The sequence below is a fragment of the Papio anubis genome, chromosome 14 (genome assembly GCF_008728515.1).
Source record: "Papio anubis isolate 15944 chromosome 14, Panubis1.0, whole genome shotgun sequence".
Lineage (NCBI taxonomy): Eukaryota > Metazoa > Chordata > Mammalia > Primates > Cercopithecidae > Papio > Papio anubis.
In genome coordinates, this window is record NC_044989.1 from 37,288,592 (window position 1) to 37,310,353 (window position 21,762).

Genomic DNA, 21,762 nt, shown 5'->3' on the forward strand with positions numbered 1-21,762 from the left:
AATCCCAGAGGAAAAAGAACAGAAATTCACCTAAGCAGCTACGTCTCTTTCTCTGTCAAACTTTCATTGCTTCCTAACTAACCTTGTTACAGACCTTCTGTAGAGGACTACGTGCTCACAAACGAGATGTTCCCAATAAGTACTGCTCTTGCAAACGAAGCAGGGCGTTCCTTCCCTGCAAACAGGGAGGACAAAGGAGCCAGCTGCAAACAGCAGGCCCTGGGGACTGGTTAATGTGTAAACATCTTGAGAAACCAGCAAGTCAAGAAAAGGTCAGAAAAACAATACGTGACTTGTGACTTGGCAACATTCCACAACCGAAATTGTATAAAATAAAGCAGAGCGTGCCGTTCGGGGCGGCCGCCATGTTTGTCTCGTCCTGTGTTGTCTTGTGTGCTCATTCCTTTGTTTAGGAAACACACGGACCCCAACACCTTCAGTGGTAGCCTTACAAAACTCTCATTATACATCCTGATCAGCTCCTTACTATTCCACGGGATTTATGGCTTCAAGGAACTTTCCAGGACTTTACTCCTACCCAAATAACTTTTTCCCCCTTTTGCTTGTTTCTTTCAATCTAAATTCCCTAATCACATCAACCTCACCAATAGAATCACTCCTCACTGCTATCAAACTAGAACGTTCTGTAAACCTTACACAATCCCTCTTGCTGCAAGCTAACTCTTCCTTTGCTCCAGAATGCTAGATGTGTTTATCACTGTCTTCCTCAGCTTATACATCCCTTCCTACACCCCTTCATGACCTTTTAACAGAAAACATAACCCTAATCTATAAATTCCTTTTTTGAAAGAGTTGACCCTCTAGTTGGTGATTATCCCACTTCCAGGGCCAATCAGGCCAACAAATTATTTCAAACCTATTCCAACTCCCTACAACACCTTAAGTCACAAGACCCTCCCATTGAAGGGCCTCTAATTAAACACACCCGCCTTTGACAAGAAGCCTCACTTTGCTTTTTAGCCTATGAGGGAAATTTCCCTGTAAGATCCTTAACACTTAACCAATGCAACTGCATTATCATTGTTAAACACCCCACTGACCATCACACTAACCAAGTTGACTACCAAGTATCACCTGAAGTGAATGGAGCATTTCTGCAACCCGCTCGTTCTACAGCCCCTCCCTCAACCAATGCCTCTGGCCTAATTTGTGCTGTCCCTAGAGCCCACCTTTATCCATGGCTCAATATTAATGGTGCAACATCTAATCGCATTAAGTGTGTAAAAAAATAACTCTTCCTATATTGCTACTATAGTGGGTGTCTCCTTGACCTCCTCCTTGTCCACTTGGAGTAATGAACCACAGGAAAGAAAAAACATCCCATCTTTAATTCACTTGTTTTCTTTCCGTATCTCCACCTATATTTATGACAAAGGCTTATTTTTTGTGGGTGGCATCAACACATATCTTTGTCTCTCCACCAACTGGACTGGAACCTGTACCCTAGTTTATCTTTCTCCCTCCATTGGAAAAGTTCCTCCCAGCCAACCTTTGCCTGTTCCATTCATCCAATATGTTAGGAAGAGGAGGGTCATCCACGTCATTCCTTTAATGGCTGCCTTGGATATAACCTCCAGACTTGGATTCGGAGCAGGCAGATTGGCCACTTCCTTAACACACTTTAAAGCTCTTTCCACAGAATTACAGGGTTCTTTAGAAGATATGGCCTGAAGCATTATAAGAATCCAAGACAAACTAGACTCCTCGGCTGGAGTAGTCCTCCAAAATAGATGGGGACTACATCTAATAACGGCTGAAAAAGGGGACCTCTGCCTCTCATTGGGTGAGGAATGTTGCTTTTATCTCAACCAATCAGGGCTAGTAAAAGACGCTGATGAAAAACTTAAATAAAGGGCTAAAAAGCTAAGGGAATATCAAAACAACTGAATAGATTGTTGGTTTGGGAACAAAATCATAACGTGGGTCATCCCATTCCTGGGCCCCCTCCTAATGAAACGCCTAAGACTCATGTTCTGACCCTGCCTAGTTAACCTTATTCAAAGATCTTCAACCAACAGGATCATGGCCATTTCACAGACAACTACCCAAAAACATCTACCTATAGCATTACCCCTTCTTTCTTCAGCACTTACAATCTTACCTTGCATCCTCAGTATACTTTGGTCCTTTCATGTCAGGAGGGTCAAATGTAGGTGCCAAAGATCTAAAAATTAAGAGTTGAATGTAAAACTCAAATAAAATTGAAATCAAATATAACTTGTTTAGTGTTAATGTTAACCTTTTTCTTTCTTTCTTTTTTTTTTTCTTCAGAGGCAAGGTCTCACCCCATCTCCCAGCCTGGAGTGCAGTCGTTTGATCATAGCTCACTACAACTTTGAAATTCTGGGCTCTGAGGAGATCCTCCCACCTCAGCCTCCCAGGTCGCTGCGTCTACAGGCATGTGCCACCATACCCGACTAATTCTTTTTATTTTTTGTAGAGACAGGGTCTCTCTATGTTACCCAGTCTGGTCTCGAACTCCTGGACCCAAGCCATCCTCCCCCCTTGGCCTCCCAAAGTACTGGGGATTACAGGTGCAAGCCACAGCACCCAGCCAACTTTTTTCTTTATAAAACTATATGCTTACAGTTCTCCTCTGGCCTCTAATACTTTTTCATCCCTCCTCTGGTTCCTTTTTTGCACCTTCGAGCACTCATTGTTGATGTGTCACTAACCTCTGTTTTTCTTTCTCCAGACTCAAAACCTCAGGAAATATATCTCCTTACACCCTCATCCTAGCTGTCATTCCTTACTGATGATAAGCCACTTGCAAATGGAAGTTTAAACACCACCTAAAACTGAACATATCCAAACCGCTGTCTTCTCTCTAAGCCCTTAACTCCTTAACTTTCTTAACACCATTAGTGCCATGGTTCTTCACTGCATCCTGTTCAAAGTGAAGCAATCTTCAAATCCTTTCTCCTTTACCTCTTCTTCATGCTTTCACTCAGCTATGGGAACCTATCCGCTCAAGTCATGTCCACTCTTCCTTTAAAGTCTTTCTCACACATTCTCCTCATCCCTCCTGACTGCCACAGTAATCGTGGCTGAGGGCACCTCATGTACAGAACTCTCTTCTCTCCATCCAAGCATCCACATCAAGAATCATCTTTCTTTAATACATCTATCTACTATTCAGAATATACTGGTGGCTCATAATGGCTCCTACTGCCATCTTACTCTCATTTCTGACTATATTTACATCGTTGCCTTTCTCTTCAGTTAATTGACATAGCATCTGACCTTTTTATAATCCAAGTTTTTATGCTATTTTAACCTTACTTGTCTGCAAAATAATACACTTCCCTTGAAAACACTTCTACAGTGAAAACAGCCCAATTCCTTGCCAGCCTCGTACAAAATAATGCTCTTAACCTAATTACTCGAGTGGTACCCCCATAGGGCTTTATGTCTACAGTGCAGCATGTGCATATATTCAAATATCTCTCGACACATCTAAAATTATTTTATAGATTTCAAGCTTTCTGCTTCTGAAACTCTGCTCAAATAAGGGTGTACAATACTCTACAAGTATTTAAAACAATACATAAGTCTGAAATAAAACTTCAGATCAAAATATGTTCAATGCATAATGATACTCACCTTTTTGCCTTCCTTTGGTTATTTCTGAGACCATTCTATAACAAAAGAAAATGAGAAATAGTTTCAGATGACTAAATCAATCATCTTCCTTTCTCTTGTTATCTTTCCTCCTGTATTTCCAGATGGCTCGCTGACCAATTTCTTAGTCCATCAATGTCTGTATTCTCATCAAGCCCTGTATAAACACTTAGTATTGTAAGACTTAACTTTTTGCCAATCTAATGAGTTTAAAATAGTATCTAATTGTTTTGATTTACATTTTCCTGATACCTAGTAAAGCAACTTTTAATATTTGTTGCCCATTTGGGTATCTCTTCTCTGAACTATCTGTTTATATACTTTGTACATTTTTCTACTGAGTTGCTTGCCATTTTCTTATCGATTTTGTAGTTCTTTATAACAGAATACTCTTGTAACACTAATCGTCAAAAGCATAGATTTTGCTCTAAGTTCAACATTGCCTGCTTATGTGCACCAAAAAGTTATCTGTTTTTTGTTTGTTTTTGTTTGCTTGTTTGTTTTTGAGATGGGGTCTCACTATGTTGCCTAGGCTGATCTCGAACTCCTGGGCTACAGCGATCCTCCCACCTTGGCCTCCCAAGTGCTGCAGACTATATGCATGTGCCACTGCACCAGGCTAAAAAGTTATCTGATTTCAGTTTACTTTTAATGTTAAATTTAATTCTAATTTTTTAAAACAGAAATAAACTATATTAGAGAATCTTTAAATATTATCCCATTGGTAGGAGAGACAAGCAAAATCATAGGAATATATTAAAATATAGGGGTGAGTGAGGAAAGACAGAAGTGACGTGTAGAAGGGTGAGGAATGGAACTTAATTTTAAAAAGAATCAAAAGGCTGCTAAGCTGGGCACAGTGGCTCATGCCTGTAATCCCAGCCTTGGGGGGGCTGAGGCAGGCAGAACACGAGGTCAGGAGCTCGAGACCAGCCTGACCAACATGTTGAAACCCCGTCTCTACAAAAATTAGCCGGGTGTGGTGCATGCGCATGTAATCCCAGCTACTCAGGAGGCTGAGGCAGGAGAATCGCTTGAACTGGAAGGCGGAGGTGGCAATGGGCCAAGATCTCGCCACTGCACTCCAGCCTGGGTGACAGAGGGAGACTCAACCTCAAAAAAAAAAAAAAGGCTGCTGAATAGTATCATTTAGTAAGAGTGCATAAGAAAAAATATAAAAATTATGGTGGAATACTAGAAGTTATTTTTAAATGAGGAAACGCACAGAAAAATAAGATTAAGTAGGAAGCTTCGAGACTAATATGATACCGTAAACAATGAAGAAATGTGTAAACTGCCACTGTTAGAATTTATCTCTGATGTATCTGCTGGGACGTCACTTTCAGATGATGATTCAGAAGCACTAGAAGAAAAGGGTGTAACTGTTAGTTTATTAATTCTGTTTTTATCACTTCTTTCTCTAAATTCTCCTTAAACATAAAAATTTCTCTTTCAGACAGAAATATGAATATGTTAAATATCTCAATTGTTTGTCTACACTTACAGTGAGTTGTTCACTAAAGGGTTGCTTTGGGAGTCACACGTAGCAGCAAAAGAACCAGAGGGCATGGAGTCAGGTTTCTGAAAGAAAGAGAGTCCCTTAGTAGGCTTGAATGCAACTAATTATTTCTCTACAGAGGCTCAGTTTCTGTGTACTATCACATTTATTTCAACACATTTACCAAATCCACAACCATAAACAATTACAAGATCAATAACTTTTTTTATGGATGTTTGGTCTGGATTTTATTTTATTTTATTTTTTATTTCATTTTTCTGGATCACAGGACAGATAATTTTTTGTTTGTTTCTTTTGAGACAGGATCTGGCTCTGCTGTCCAGGTTGAAGTGCAGTGGCACGATCTTAGCTCACTGCAACCTCCACCTCCCAGGCTCAGGCAATCCTCCCACCTCAGCCTCCCAAGTAGCTAGAACTACAGGTACATGCCACACATGCATCTAATTTTTTTTTTTTTTTTTTTGTAGAGTCATGGTTTTGCCATGTCGCCCAAGCCAAGCTGGTCTGAAACTCCTGAGCTCAGGAGATCCACCTGCGCTGGCCTCCCACAGTGCTGGGATTACAGGTGTGAGCCACCACACCCAGCCACGGCCCCATGGCACATGGCTCATTGGTGTGACACAGAATGGAGGAATCATTTTGCTAAATCACTGGCTGTCTTGGCATAATGTAACCACAGTCTAACCTGAAGTCAACTTCAGAGGGAATTTTAAAACATAAAAATTTAATCCAAAGGCAATACGTACCACTGAGGTTTCTTCTGATATCTCAAGCAATGCAAGTTTAGCGGCCAATTGTTTTGCTTCCTGTTTACTAGAACCTGTACCAATACCATATTCTTTGTCTCCAATTTTGCATTTATAATGAAATCTAGGAGAAATCATAGAGGGTACTTATCTAAACATGAAAAATATAGTAAATCCAACTTACGATTAAAAAAAAAAACATTAACAGAGATCTTAAGATAATACCAATTTATTAGATAGATTTATAGTTCATATCTTGCATAATTTAAACCCTCAGTAACCTGCCTGACCAATTTCTCTGAATAACCAGGATCAGTTGACATCTGAGCTTGCGTTTTCCAGGCAATTTCTAATTTTTGGTTGCTTTGCTGAAAGATCTGGCACAAAGGCACTAAGTGGTGATTTTTTTTGTTTTTTAATTCCCCAAAGGTCAAAAGATATGGAGGTAGAAAAGAAAGAGGTCCAGTGAATTTTTTCAGCAGTGCTCAAATGGGAAGGAAAAAGCCAGCAGAGAAAGTGGATTTGACAGGAGAAGCTATGAAGTTACAGCGTAGGGGAAGAGCAAGCATGGATTCTGCTCTAACTTCAACATTGTCTGCCATCTGCTTATGTGCACAAAAATTTGAGAAAATCCCCACAGTGTAGATTCCCTATACTAAAGTCCACACTCTCCTATTAGATGTAAGGACATTTGTGGTTAGGCCAGGATACCTGGACAATTATATAAGAACTATTTTTAAGGGATAAAACAATGGACATGGTAATTTATATCACAGAGTTACTACATATTACTGCAAAATGATTCCAGTATTTGAACTCCTTTTCCTTTGTGCTTCTATTGAAGACCATTGATAGAAACACATCCAAACAGGGTGAGTCTTCCCTGCTAGACCCTGAATTAAATAGCTGGGTTGAGTAACTGGATCATTTCTACAGCTCCTATTTTTTTCAGACACTGTCCCCCCACAAATAGATTTCTTCTTTCTTTTAGGTATCTAATGTTAGAGAGCATAATTCAAAGAAATCAAAAAAGTGAGCTACAGAAAATAAAATAGACTCTTAATTATCAAGATTGACTCAACAGATTCACTTTTGACTATTTCATTCCAATGAATACTATCACATGTTTTTCTTCCTGGTTTTGGCCCAAAAGCCATGACTGTGAATAGCTGAGTCAATTCATAGAACAGTATCCTAAAGTGATGATTTGAACTATTTGCCATGTAGATATTTTTTTTTCTTCTTTCTCATTAACTGGTTGGTTGTAGTTGAAAAACAATCGCCTCATACTCCTTTGATTTCTGCTTTTTTCAGTTCCAATCCATTCTTTATCCTCATTTCCAGGAACATCTTAGCTCAGTGGTGACGTTCTTAGTAACTTTGAAACTCTAGCTTATCTGTCTCATCAGATCCCTCAAATCCTGGTCTCCTCTCAGTCTACAGCTAAAACTCATTCCTTCTGATACATGGTATTTGTTCATTTAATCCAATTTGAAGGACAAATACCTGAACAAAGAGCTCCTTGATCTGACAAGGGTGAAGAGTCATTCTATACATGTGGCAGAGAGGTTTTCAGATAGTTACCACCATCATGTCCTCAATGACGAAAAGATCTCTGCATTCTTTGAGCAGTGGCACCCTGTACCCTCTTGTTCCACAGACTAAACCATCCAGCTACACCTCTGAAATAAAGGATTACCCTAATTTGATCAATTACGGTAAGTGGGCTCCATGGCTTCAGCAATTAAGCATTTTAATTACAAATTAGAAATCAAATTACTATCAATCATATAAAACCTTCCATATAGAATGTTTAAAAGGACACATATTTCTGGAAAATTAGACATGAAAATAAACCAACTTTATTGCTTAGATACAATGAAACAGAAAGAAAAGCCAAATTATGTCTTACCCTTCTGGCCCATGCACCCCGGATGTACATTGTTCATAATTTACAGTTAGTCTTTTCTTCTGGGCAATTCTATTGACAACGCCTATGTAATTCCCAATGGATAATCCTTCCGAAGAACTGGTTGTTGTCAATGAAAAAGGACTAACTGCCTACAAAGAAAAAAAAAATTCTTGTTTAATATAAATGACAACAAAGATTTAACCTTTTAAAAATCATTCTTCTAATAAAATTACTAAATGAGCAATGTGAAAGACAGCTTGGATGTTATATATTTTTCTATTATATTACCTTGAGTAAAAGTGTGACTATCTATCTCCCTCTACCAGAAAAAATCTACAGAGATAGATTTTAACAATACGAAAGAAGTTGCTTTTTCTTGTTTGTCTTTGGAAAGTACTATAACACGTTCTAGCTTGTTATATTCTTTCTAATCTCAAAAAATGAGGCAAGAGATACTGGATCACAACTTAATGAAAAAGATGAATATAATAGCGTGATTTCTACTATTGTTATCTCTACCTTTTTTTCTTAGTCCAACAAAAATCTTGTCCAAAGTTTTGCTATTTTATTTTTTTAATTTTTTTGAGTCAGGGTGTCACTTTGTTACCTAGGCTAGAGTGCAGTGGTGCAACCTCAGCTCACTGCAGCCTTGACCTCCTGGTTTCAAGCGATCTTCCTGTCTCAGTCTCACAAGTACCTGGAACTACAAGTACACACCACCACATCCAGGTACTTTTTTTGTATTTTTTGTAGAGACAGGGTTTGGCCATGTTGCCCAGTCTGGTCTCGAACTCCTAAACTCAAGTTATCTGCCTGCCTCAGACTTCCAAAATGCCAGGATTAGAGGTGTGAGCCACCACACCCAGCTGAGTTTTGCTATTTTATTAATCTTGTCAAAAAACTAGCTTTTGGTTTTATTGATCTTTATTTTTTTTCTTTTTTATTTCTTTTATAGTAATTTCAACCATTGTTATTTTCTTTCTTCTGCTTTTTGGGGGTAAGACATTCTATTTTTTTTCTAACTTCTTGACTCAATTTTCTACCTCATTAATAATTATAATTTGTAATTTTGCTTGATTTTTTTTTAAATTTGGTTAGAAGGATATCTTTAAGTAGATTTTTCAAGAAAGAATCTTGAAACCTAAATTTTCCCAAAATTTTCCAAATCTGAGAATAGTCCTCTATTGTCTAAAATGTAAATGACTTCATGTCTCATTTTATAAGCATTGCTACACTATCTCCTGGTTTATAATGTTGCTGTGCACAGCATGAAACTTTAAAAATATTTACATTTTACATAGTTTTCTTCTTCTCTCTAGATGCTTATAGAATTCTTTCCTCATCTCTGGAGCGCAGTACTTTCATAAGAATCAATGTTGGGGCCAGGCGCGGTGGCTCATGCCTGTAATCCCAGCACTTTGGGAGGCCGAGGCAGGTGGATCACGAGGTCAGGAGTTCAAGACCAGCATGGCCAACATAGTGAAACCCTGTCTCTACTAAAAATACCAGAAAATTAGCTGGCCATGGTGGTGGAGGCCTGTAATCTCAGCTACTCAGGAGGCTGAGGCAGAGAATTGCTTGAACACGGGAGGCGGAGGTTGCAGTGAGCAGAGATTGTGCCACTGCACTCCAGCCTGGGCAACAGAGCGAGACTCTGTCTCAAAAATAAAAAATAAAAGAGAAAAAAAGAATCAATGTTGGTCTGGGTGTTTCTAAATTTTCCTGTATCTATTAAGTTGTTTTAATCTGTAGCCAAGTCTTTATTTCATAAACATTTTCTGCTGAAATCTCTTCAGATCATTTTCTTCTGTACTATTTACTCTGTTCTTATTTTCAGGGACACCAGTCACATGTATATTGGTTCTCCATTATCTGCTCTCTGTAAACACTTGGCTCTCTATATCCACGGGTTCCAAATCCCTGGATTCACCAATCACAATCAAAAATATTTGAAAAAAATTGCTGGTTGCATCTGTACTAAACATATTCAGTTTTTTTCCTTGTCATTATTCCCTAAACAATACAGCATAACAACTACTTATAGCTGGCTGTGGTGGCTCACACCTGCGATCCTAGCACTTTGGGAGGCTGAGGTGGGCGGATCGCTTGAGCTCAGGAGTTCAAGACCAGCCTGGACAACATAGTGAGATTCCATCTCTACAAAAAATACAAAAATTGGCCAGGTGTGGTGGCTCGTGCCTGTAGTCCGAGTCAGTTGGGATGCTGAGGTGGGAGGATCACCTGAGCCTGGGGAGACTGAGGCTGCAGTGAGCCTTGATCATGCCACTGCACTCCAGCCTGGGTGATAGTAAGACCCTGTCTCAAAAAACAACAACAACAAAAAACTATTTACATAGCATTTACATTGTATTAGAGATATTATAAGTAATCTAGAGATGATCTAAAGGATAATCATGTACTGCATAATGACATTTTGGTCAACAATGGACTGCATATATGACAGTGGTCCCGTAAGATTATAATGGAGCTAAAAAATTACTGTCATCTAGTGAGGTCATAGCCACTATAATGGCTAATTTTTTGTATTTTTAGTACAGACAGGGTTTCGCCATATTGCCCAGGCCAATCTCAAACTCCTGGGTTACAGCACCATGCATTACTCACATGTTTGCAGTGACACTGCTCTAAACAAATCTACTGTGCTACAGTCTTATAAAAAAGTCTGGCACATACAATTATGTACAGTACATAATACTGGATAATAATAAGTAACTGTTACTGGTTTATATATTTATTATACTTTTTAATCATTATTTTAGAAGGCACTCTTTCTACTTAAAAAAAAAAAAGTAAACTGTAAAACAGTCTCAGGCAGGTCCTTCGGTAGGTAATCCAAAAGAAGGAATTGCTACAATAGGAAAGAATAGCTCCATGTATGTTATTGCTCCTGAACACTTTCCAGAGGGACAAAATGTGGAGGTGGAAGACAGTGACGCTGATGATCCTGATGCTGTGTAGGCAGGCTGGTGTGTGTGTGTGTGTTGTAATTTTTTTCTTTCTTTTTTTTTGAGACAGGGTCTTGCTCTGTTGCCCAGGCTGGAGTGTAGTCACAAGATCACAGCTCACTGCAGCCATGACATGTCAGGCACATGATCCTCCTGCCTCGGCTTCCTGAGTAGCTGGAACTACAGACACGTGCCACCAAGCCCGGCTAGTGTTTTGTATTTTTAGTACAGACAGGGTTTCACCATGTTGCCTAGGCTAATCCCAAACTCCCAAATTCAAGTGATCCACCTACCTTGACTACCAACGTGCTGGGATTACAGGCATGAACCAGCATGCCCAGCATTTTTTTTTTTTGTTTTTTTGAGACAGGGTCTCATTCTGTCACCCAGGCTGGAGTACAGTGGCATAATCATGGCTCCTCGACATCCCAGGCATGAAACACTGTGCCCAATCATGTTTTAATTTTTAACAACAAAGTTTAAAAGTTAAAAAAAAAGAAGTTTAAAATTCTAAAAATAGAAAAAAGCTTATAGAATAAAGATATAACGAAACAAAATATTTTTGTGCAGCCATACTATGTGTTTTTGTTTTCGTTTTTGTTTTGTTTTGTTTTTTTGAGATGGAGTCTCGCCCTGTTGCCCAGGCTGCAATGTAGTGGCATGATCTCGGCTCATTGCAACCTCCGCCTCCTGAGTTCAAGCAATTCTCCTGCTTCAGCCTCCCAAGTAGCTGGGATTACAGGCGACCCCCACCACACCCGGCTAATTTTTGTATTTTTAGTAGAGACAGGGTTTCACTGTGTTGGCCAGGCTGGTCTCAAACTCCTGACCTCAGGTGATCCACCCGCCTCGGCTTCCTGAAGTGCTGGGATTACAGGCATGAGCCACTGCGCCTGGCTGCGTTTGTGTTTTAAGCTAAGTGTTATTAGGAAAGAGTCAAAATGTTAAAAATAAGAAGTTTATAAAGTAAAAGAGTTACCGTAAGCTAAGGTTAATTTATTATTGAAGAAAAAAATTTTTAATAAAATGAATGTAGCTTATGTATACAGTGTTTATAAAGTCTACAGTGGTATATAATAATGCCCTAGGCCTTCACATTCACTCACCACCCACTCACTGACTCACTCAGAGCAACTTCCAGTCCTGCAAGCTCTATTTATGCATGGTATGTGCCCTATATGGGTGTACTTTTGTCTTTTTTTTTTTTTTTTTGAGACAGGGTCCCCAGGCTGGAGTGCAATGGCACGACCTCAGGCTCGCTGCAATCTCTGTTTCCCGGGTTCAAGCAATTCTCCTGCCTCAGCCTCCCAAGTAGCTAGGATTACAGGTGCCCGCCACCACGCCCAGCTAATTTTTTGTATTTTTAGTAGAGATAGGGTTTCACTATGTTGGCCAAGCTGGTTTTCAACTCCTGACCTCAGGTGATCCACCTGCCTCAGCCTCCCAAAATGCTAGGATGACAGGTGTGAGCCACCACGCCCGGCCTTTTGTCTTTTATACTGTATTTTTACTGTACTTTTTCTATATTTAGATATGTTTAGATACATGAATACTAAATTGTGTTACGATTGGCTACAGTTTTCAGTACAATAACATGCTGTACAGGTGTGTAGTCTAGGAGTAATAGGCTATACTCCATAGCCTAGGTGTGTAGTGGTTACTCCATTTAGGATTGTGTAAGTACTTCTGTGATGTTTGCCCAATGAGAAAATTGCCTAAGGATGCATTTCTTACAATGTATTCTCCTTGTTAAGCAACGCATAACTGTATATGGGAAGATGCAAATAGGTTATATGCAAATACTATGCCATTTTATATAAAAGACTTGAGCATCAGTGGATTTTGGCATCCACAGGGAGTCCTGGTACCAATTCCCCGCAGACAGTGAGTGACCGCTGTACATCATTCTCCCTATAATCACTTTCATCTCTTTTTCCTCTTTTACTGCACTTCCTCAATTAGATGGAGGGGACTCATCCCAGAACCTGTCAGCTCATTTCCCACTGAACACTTCTCATCTTTCCATATTTGTTCAATTTTAGAGTATTTAACTGCTGCTGACACTCTGAATAACTATTCTCCAGCTTTGCCCACGGTGTCCTGGGTGTGCGGCTCTCACTCAGGGTTTCATAGAAATGAAGATGGGGGGAATGACTGAACCAAACTCTTGAATGTAAGGTAACGTGTGAATGGCTTTACTCTGTGTGGAAGTATTTTCTCACAGAGAGAAATAGAAAATGCATTTGCAAGTTCCCATTTACTAGGAAAAAAAGGCAATCACTCACCTCGCTTTCCTTATTAAGTATATCAACAGCTAATTTGGCTGCAGCATTTTTTGCTTCCTTCTTTGATCTACCTTCAGCTTCTGGAAATTCTCTTCTGTCTGTTACAACTCGAAATGTAAACCTGATTACAAAAAGAATATTCATAAAATATTATACAACTCATGCACTATCTAAAAACAAGTGCTCTAGTTACCACTACCTCCTGTGACTACCTTTGAGGGTTGGAACATACATTCAATATAGAATGTAAGCAGTCACCCCAAACAGTAAAACAGCATGTCTTGTTGAAGCATGGAAAGGTTTCTACCCTCTCTTCTCTCTGGAGTCATCTGTGGCTCCAAAGTGGTTACTGCTTTACGCCAAGCGGACTCTCACAAAACAAAAGTGTTGACCTCAAAGTTGTGCCAGAGTTGCCATTCCCCCAGTTTACATTTATAAGATCATATCATTGTTTATAGCAACTTACCTCCTATCATGTGGAGGTCCTGTATTAGGCAGTTCTTGATAGCTCAATGTTATTCCCTGCTTCTGACGGTATTTATTAAGTTCCTCCATGAAGAAACCTGGTGAAAGATGACCAGCCATTTCTTCCAGTATCCTACAATGGAAGAGACATTTGAATGAGTGATGCTCACAGAACATATTTAACCTGAGTTTCCCAATGCAGTTTAGGAGACAGAGGGGTTGGGGAGACTCTCCTTTATAGGACTCATCTCAGTCCCATATAAATGCAGAGACTTTCTTTCAAAACTGTTCTTTCTTTCTCACTCACTGCACAATAAAGTTAATTTCTCCAAATTTTCTACTTTGAAAACTCAACTTGGCCAGGGGTGGTGGCTCACACCTATAAAATCCCAGCATTTTGGGAGGCCAAGGCGGGCGGATCACCTGAGCTCAGGAGTTCAACACCAGCCTGGGCAACATGGCAAAACCCCGTGTCAATTTCAGAATTGTTTTAAAAAATAAAGGAAAGAAAAAAAAACTCAGCTGGTCAGTGAAAGGGGGTCCTTCTCTTTAACTCTGCCCTGTGCTTTCACTTAGTATCAACTACATGTTTGTCTACCTGCTTAAAGAAGTAAAAAGGCTGCAGGAGTATAGAATGTTTTATGTTTAGAAGAAAAAAGTCTAGAGTATATGTAATAAGTAAAGTGGAGTGGTAGCACGGGGACAGGCTGGGAAACGGGTGGGCGGGTGTAGCCTGTATGGACGCGGATCCTGCCCGAAGCCGGGTGGAGGAGAGCTCAAACTAAGGGTGATCAGCCCGTGACCTAGATCTCTGGACAAAATAAAACAAGGAAAATATGTCAGAATCAAGAATGATGGATCGATGTTCAGTTGGAGTCCAGCTTCGTACTACAAATGAGTGCCATAAAACCTACTATACTCGTCACACAGGTTTTAAGACTTTGCAAGAACTGTCATCAAATAATATGCTTTCACTTCAACTCAGAACTGGAATGACACTTTCTAGGAACAATACAATTTGCTTTAATCACATAAAAATTTATATTGACAGATTTGAGGATTTACAGAAGTCGTGTTGTGACCCATTACCATACACAAAAAACTAGCCCCCCAAAATTTGCATGTAATTGCCTTAGATGATGCCAGTTTTCTGAGTGCAAAATTCAAAAGACAGCTTATACCTGGTTAGAAGCTATGTCCAAAATGCAAGCAGATAATCACAGAAGTGTGGATGTCAATTCTGAAGACCGCCAGAGAAGGAAATCTGAGTCAGATGGAAGAACTGTTAAAGCTTTGAGGTCATTACAATTTATAAATCCGGAAGGCAAACTGAATTTGCTCCAGAAACTGGTAAAAGAGAAAAAAGAAGGCTTACAAAAAATGCAACCGCTGGTTCAGACAGACAAGTGATACCAGTGAAGACTAAGGTCTATGATAGCCAGGGTCTCCTGATTTTTAGTGGGATGGAACCCTGTGACTGCCTCGATGAAGATTGCTTAGGATGTTTCTATGCTTGTCCTGCCTGCGCTGTCCTGCCTCCAAGTGTGGAGCTGAATGCCGCTGTGATCGCAAGTGGCTGTATGAGCAAACTGAAATTGAAGGAGGAGAAATAATTCATAATAAACATGCTGGATAATCTGTGGTATCAAACAAGGCGGCCTTTAAAGGTCTTTAACTCTAAAATTCTGTTACTCTAAGATACATTTTAAGCTTGATTGTCAAACGACAAAGATTTTAAAACCACCTCAATGTGCACTAATTTTTCATCTTGGGTGCTTTAAGATTCACTATTTCATATAAATTCAGATAGGCTATTTCTCAGTAGTCAGCGTTAAGCCTGTCTGGACCAGTATAAACAAGTAGGGTATAGGCAGTCCTTGATTTGCACGGTTCCCATGTGCACAAATTTCAGTGACCTAAGTTTAGTTTAAATACCAGTTTCCTTACCATGAAGGAAACTGGTGTTGTTTAATCCTAGGTTAAAATTTTAGTTAGCACAGTATAACTCTGAGTAATTACATGAAGTACAAACTTCTCTGCTAGTTCTTCAGTCTACAAATCACGATGTAAATAACAGATACGCTTCATGATCAGTGACCGGTTGTATTACTTCTTTCAAATTCTTCCAGTGGTTGGTCCCTGTGCATCTGTTATTCAGTTCACTCACAGCAGAGCACGTTGTTACACTGTCTCTTTGTCCTCCACTTGACATTTTATAGAAGTGAACCATTGAAAGAACTGGCCAACAAAGATGAAAGTCCAGCAAAGCAATGAAAAATGATAACACTGGAAGTGAAATTTGAATCAAACATAAATGGATTTGTAGAAGAAGCCACTGATTACAGGAATGTTGTTCTTGCTGCTGTGCACTCGTAGGAGCTTAGCGAAGGCAAACTTATCAACACAAATAAGAAAAGTGATTGCAATAAAGATAAATATGTCCCAGAGGAAGTGATGGTTAAAAAAAAAAAAAAACTTCACGCTAAAGAATATTTAATGTGAATACAGAAATACTTCACAGCATTGAAACACAAGCAATAAAAGGGTAGAAGCTGACCCAAACTTCAAAGGAGTATGACAGTTTACCATGAATAGAAAAGATGCTTACTCAGTATCCTAAGTTACTTGGCAGGAAAAAAGGCAATCTCTATTCAAACTACTTTTCACAGAGAACTAAACATTTTTAAACTTTTTTGCATTTTTTCTACATTTACAACTGATCTTAAGAGTTTTAAATATTTTAGGAGAATTTTAAAGGTCATGGAACAATTATCATTTTCCCCATTGATTATTAAGGTTGCTTTGCATGGCCATTTTTCTGGTCCCACAGTACCATGCAATATGAGGACCGCTTGTAGCTGGGAGCAATGCGTGCTTCAGGGAAAACTGATTTTCATAGAACTGACTAGTTGAGTGCTAAACTATTTTGGAAACGCTCTACATATCTAAGTGCTAAAATATATTTCTCTTCTCCCCAATGATTCTTCAAATAAAAAAGTTTTATACTAAAAAAAAATAAGTGTATGAAATCATGAAGGATTTAACTGTATGGACATGGATTTCCCTATGACATCTCAAAAATCTCCCCTCTGAATTTTGCAGAAATCAATTTTAGGACAATTTAACCACTATGTAAATTAAGACCTCTGTTGATAGGTCTCACTGGACCAAGTCTATAGCAATGATTTAAATTATCAACAAAATTTAGAGGATATAAAATATAAATGTACAAGCCAAAACTATAAAACTCTTTGAAGAAAATATGGGGTAGATCTTCATGACTTTGGATTTGGTGATAAAATCTTAGATATGACAGCAAGAGCACAAGCAACAAAAGAAAGCAGAGATAAATTGGGCTTCATCAAAATTAAAAACTTCTGTGTATCAAAGGACACTATGAAGAAAATAAAATGACAATCTACAGAATAGAATATTTGCAAATCATATATCTGATGAGGGTCTAGTAACCAGATAGATAAAGAATTCTTGCAGCTCAACACAAAAAGACAAACCACCCAATTAAAAAATAGGCAAAGGGACTTGAACAGACATCTCTCCAAAGAAAATATGTAAATGGCCAATAAGCACATGAAAAGATACTCAACATCATGAGTCATTAAAGAAATGGAATTCAAAACCACAACTAAATACCGTTTCGCACCCACTAGTATGGCAATAATAATAATAATCAGGAAATAATAATAAAAAAATCAGTGTTGGTGAGGACATGGAAAAACTGGACCCCTCAAACATTGCTGATAGGAATGTAAAACGATACAGTTGCTGGGGTTCCTCTAGAAGGTAAACTTTGAATTATCATAAAACCTAGCAATTCCATTCCTAGGTATTTCAAAGAATTGGAAAACAGGTTTTCAAACAAATACTTAGACAGGAATGTCCATAGCAGCACTGTTAACAATAGCCAAAAGGTGGAAACAAACCAAGTGTCCATCAATGGATAAATGGCGAACAAAATGTGAAATATATCTACACAGTGGAATATTATTCAGTCACAAAAGAAATGAAGTACTGATACACGCTACAACATGGACAAATCTCAAAAACATTATGCAAAATGAAAAATCCAGACACAAAAGTTCACATATATTGCATGATTCCCATTTATATGAAACTTCCAGAATAGGTAAATCCATAAAGACAGAAATCAGATCCTGTAAAACTGTTAATTCTTCTTGGAAAGCTCTTTTGATCTTCTTTCTTCCCGGGCCACTCTTTCTGTTTTTTGTTTTTGAGACAGGGCCTCACTCTGTTGCCCAGGCTGGAGTGCAGTGGCGTGATCTCAGTTCACTGCATCATCTGCCTCCCAGGTTCAAGCAATCTTCCTGCTGCAGCCTCTCAAGTAGCTGGGACTATGGGACTACAGGTGCCCATCACCATGCTAAATTTTGTATTTTTGAGGTTTCCCTGTGTTGGCCAGGCCGGTCTCCAACTCCTGAGCTACAGTATCCACCAGCCTCAGCCTCCCAAAGTGCTGGGATTACAGGTGTGGGCCACCACGCCTGGCCGGGCCACTCTTTTTAACACACCTTAATCTTTGCAGGCTCTAAATGCTGGCATGGTCCAACAATCCTCTTCTCTTCACTCTATACTTTCTCCTTAAGGTGATTTCTTTCATGTCCATGATTTCAATGATCATCTATATGCCATTACCTCCAACATTTACATATTCCTTATGAACCGCTTTGAGTTCCAGATCTCTCTACCCAAATTCTCCACTTGAACATCTTGAACGAACTTTAAACTCAAAATATCCTGTACTGTATTTATGATCTTCTCCCAAGCTGGTTTGAAGTTTCCTTTCACAGGAAATGACTCCACCATCTATCCAAGTCTGAAAGCCATGAATCTGGGAGGCATCCTTGACATTTCCTCTCCCTGCCTTCTAATCTATAACTAAGTCCTATCATCAAAATCTTTCTACTTCCCAAAGATGTCTACACTTACCATCCTAGTTCAAGTCACCACCACCTCATTCCTGGATTGCTGTGAGAATCTCAGAACCAGTTCCGACAGCTACTTCAATTCCTTCTCTACCCTGCAACCAATGTGATTTTTTTTTTTAAATTTTTTTTTATGTTTTAAAATTGTGATAAAATATATATAACATGAAATGTATTCTTTTTCAATGTATTAATTCCCTGCCTTTAAGTCCACTCACAATGTTGTGTAGCTGCCACCACATCCACATCTAGAACTCTTAATCTTTCCAAATAGAAAGTCTGTACCCATTAAACAGCAACTCCCCATTTCCCAGTCCTTTCAGTCTCTGCTAACCTCTTTTTTTTTTTTTTTTGAGACAGGGTCTCGCTCTGTTGCCCAGGCTGGAGTGCAGTGGTGTGATCACAGCTTACTGCAGCCTTAAACTCCTGGGCTCAAGCGATCCTCCCACCTCAGCCTCCCAAGTAGCTGGGACCATAGGCGTGGGAACCATGCCTGGTTAATTTTTTATATTTTCTAATCTCTTTTCTGTCTCTATAAATTTGCCTGTTCTAGGTACCTCAGATAAGTGGACTCAAACAGTATTTGTCCTTTTGTGTCTGGTTATTTCACTTAGCATAATGTCTTCAAGGTTCATCTATGTTGTAGTATATGTCAGAATTTCTTTCCTTTTCAAGGCTGAATAATATTCCATTGTGTGTATATGCCACATTTTGTTTATCCATTCATTTATGAATGGACACTGGTTATTTCAACCTTTTGGCCATCATGAATCATGCTGCTGTGAACATTGGTATAAATCTATCTGTTTAAGTCCCTACTTCTGAATATTAGTGGTATATACCTATAAGTGGAATTGAATCACATGGTAATTCTGTTTAACTTTGTGATGAACCATCAAATTGTTTTCCACAGTGGCTACACCCATGTTGCATTTCTACCAGCAATGCACGAGGGTTCTAATTTCTCCACGTCCTCACCATCACTTGTTATTATCTGTTTTCTTTTTTAATACAGACACATCATGATCTTTTTAAAACATCAATTCAGTGTCCAGGTGCTGTGGCTCACGCTTGTAATCCCAGCACTTTGGGAGGCCAAGGCGGGTGGATCACCTGAAGTCGGGAGTTCAAGACCAGCCTGAACAACATGGAGAAATCCCGTTTCTACTAAAAAAAACAAAATTAGCCGGGGTGGTGGCACATGCCTGTAATCCCAGCTACTCGGGAGGCTGAGGCAGGAGAATCGCTTGAACCCAGGAAGGCGGAGGTTGCATTAAGCCAAGATCGCACCATTACACTCCAGCCTGGGCAACAAGAGCAAAACTCCATTTCAAAAAGAAAAACACACACACACACACATCAATTCAATCATGCAGTCTCCACAAGCCACTGAGATTGTTTTTGTCGAGGTTACCAATGGCTTCCCCATCACTAAATCCAGTAGTCAGTTCTCAGTCTTTCTCTACTCAACCTACAACCAGCATTTGATGTGTTGATGTGGTTGCACATCCTCTTCTCTCTCCTCTCCCTGTCTTAGCTTGGACTTTTAAGACACCCACTCTCCTGGTTTTCTTCTTTTGAGACAGAGTTTTGCTCTTGTTGCCCAGGCTGTAGTGTGATGGTGGCATCTTGGCTCACTGCAACCTCTGCCTCCCAGGTAGGTCCAAGCAATTCTCCTGCCTCAGCATTCCGAGTAGCTAGGATTACAGGCGCCCACCACCACACCTGGCTAATTTTTTTGTATTTTTAGTAGAGATGGGGTTTCCCCATTGTTGGCCAGGCTGGTCTCGAACTCCTAATCTCAGATGATCCGCCCGCCTTGGCCTCCCAAAATGCTGCGATTACAGGCATGAGTCACGGCACCTGGCCCTGGTTTTCTTCTGTTCTCACAAGCTACTCCTTTTCTGTCTCCTTTTCTGGTTCCTCTTCAACTTCCTTTCTTCCATTTATTTATTTTTTTTAACCCTTCCTATGGTGCTAACTTCCCCTTTTCTAGATATTCCAGCATCACTTGGCCTGGTCCTTAGACTTGTTCTTTTCTACTTAGACTCACTCCCCTGGTGATCACCTCCGGGTCTGTGGTTTTAAATTCCACAGACACAATGATGGTTCTCAAAAGCATGCCTCCACCATGGACTCTCTCCTGAACTCCTAACTGCCTCTGTCCAACCTGCTCCCTGCTAAAATGCCCTTGACTCTACTCCTTCCGCTCTCTTGGCCTGGTCAATTTCTACTTCCTACAGATTTCAGCTCAAAATCCCAGACACTCCTTCACAGGTTCTTCCACAGTGCTCATCCCCTTTATTAAAATCACCTATTTAATAAGCTCTATTTTCCAAAATAGAGCCTGAATTACTAGAGGTAAGGGACCAGGCTCAATAATGAATGAATGAGTACCAAAATATCTCCAGATACCCCATCCAGGACTTGTCACCTGCTTTCCTCTACATGTATAGTGCAATATCTGCATTCTCTCTGTACCCACCAATCTCCCAATCTCCACTCATCAATCAGGATCAACACAGCCTTCTTTGATGCTGGAGGGTCAGCTAGTATGGGCTTGCCACTCCACCTTGCCCAACCTTCATCACAGCCCTGACTGCTTTTTAAACTAATTAGTGAGTTATTTGGGGAGCAGATTCTACATCTTATTCACTCATCTGGAAGAAACCTCCATCATAATCACTAAAAAATTATATTTGTCCATCTTACTAATGCCCAGACATTACTTCGGCTATGCCTCCACTCCCTTCCAGCGACTATAGTCGCCCTGCAGGCTTAGCCCCCTCCAGGGCCAGCACATTGCTTCACATAGATCATTCCTTCAACTAGCATCTGATTAATAAATGAATAAACGGTGGGGGGCGGTGGCTCACATCTGTAATCCCAGCACTTTGGGAGGCCGAGGTGGGTGGGTCACCTGGCCAACATGGGGAAACCCTGTCTCTACTAAAAATACAAAAATTAGCTGGGCATGGTGGTGCATGCCTGTAATCCCAGCTACTCAGGTGGCTGAGGTAAGAGAATCACTTGAACCCTGGAGGCAGAGTTGCAGTGAGCTGGGACTGCACCACTGCACTCCAGCCTGGGCAACAGAGCAAGACTCCATCTAAAATAAACAAACAAAGAAACAAACAAACAAACAAACTATAGGTCAAGTATTCAGGATCTCCAGGTTCAAATAAGCAAACTGAAAAACAATGCATAATCTGTCCAAGATTCTAAATTTCCAAGTGACATCAGAGAGCCTGTCTTTTACCTTCCAT

At 39.8% G+C, this 21,762-nt stretch overlaps 1 protein-coding gene and 1 pseudogene across 6 annotated transcripts in view; one reads left to right on the forward strand and one right to left on the reverse strand.

Moving 5' to 3' along the window:
- Positions 1-21,762, reverse strand: part of EIF2AK2 (eukaryotic translation initiation factor 2 alpha kinase 2) — a 54,128-nt gene that overhangs the window by 30,321 nt on the left and 2,045 nt on the right. Inside the window, exons 1-10 of one of the 6 annotated variants that reach the window (XM_031655080.1) lie at positions 18,501-18,518; positions 14,717-14,882; positions 13,537-13,668; positions 13,071-13,191; positions 7,820-7,968; positions 5,908-6,031; positions 5,147-5,223; positions 4,912-5,005; positions 3,625-3,659; positions 2,123-2,185 (exon numbers count right to left, since the gene is read on the reverse strand). In XM_031655080.1, coding sequence (XP_031510940.1) covers positions 2,123-2,185; positions 3,625-3,659; positions 4,912-5,005; positions 5,147-5,223; positions 5,908-6,031; positions 7,820-7,968; positions 13,071-13,191; positions 13,537-13,655 — 782 coding nt within the window. In that variant the 5' untranslated portion in view covers positions 13,656-13,668; positions 14,717-14,882; positions 18,501-18,518. Of the gene's footprint in view, positions 1-2,122; positions 2,186-3,624; positions 3,660-4,911; positions 5,006-5,146; positions 5,224-5,907; positions 6,032-7,819; positions 7,969-13,070; positions 13,192-13,536; positions 13,669-14,716; positions 17,527-18,500; positions 18,519-21,762 lie in introns of those variants that run through there. The other 5 variants (XM_003908511.4, XM_009184001.3, XM_017947433.2 and 2 more) reach the window with 5 other exon arrangements.
- On the forward strand, positions 14,387-15,176 carry LOC103876858 (annotated as a pseudogene).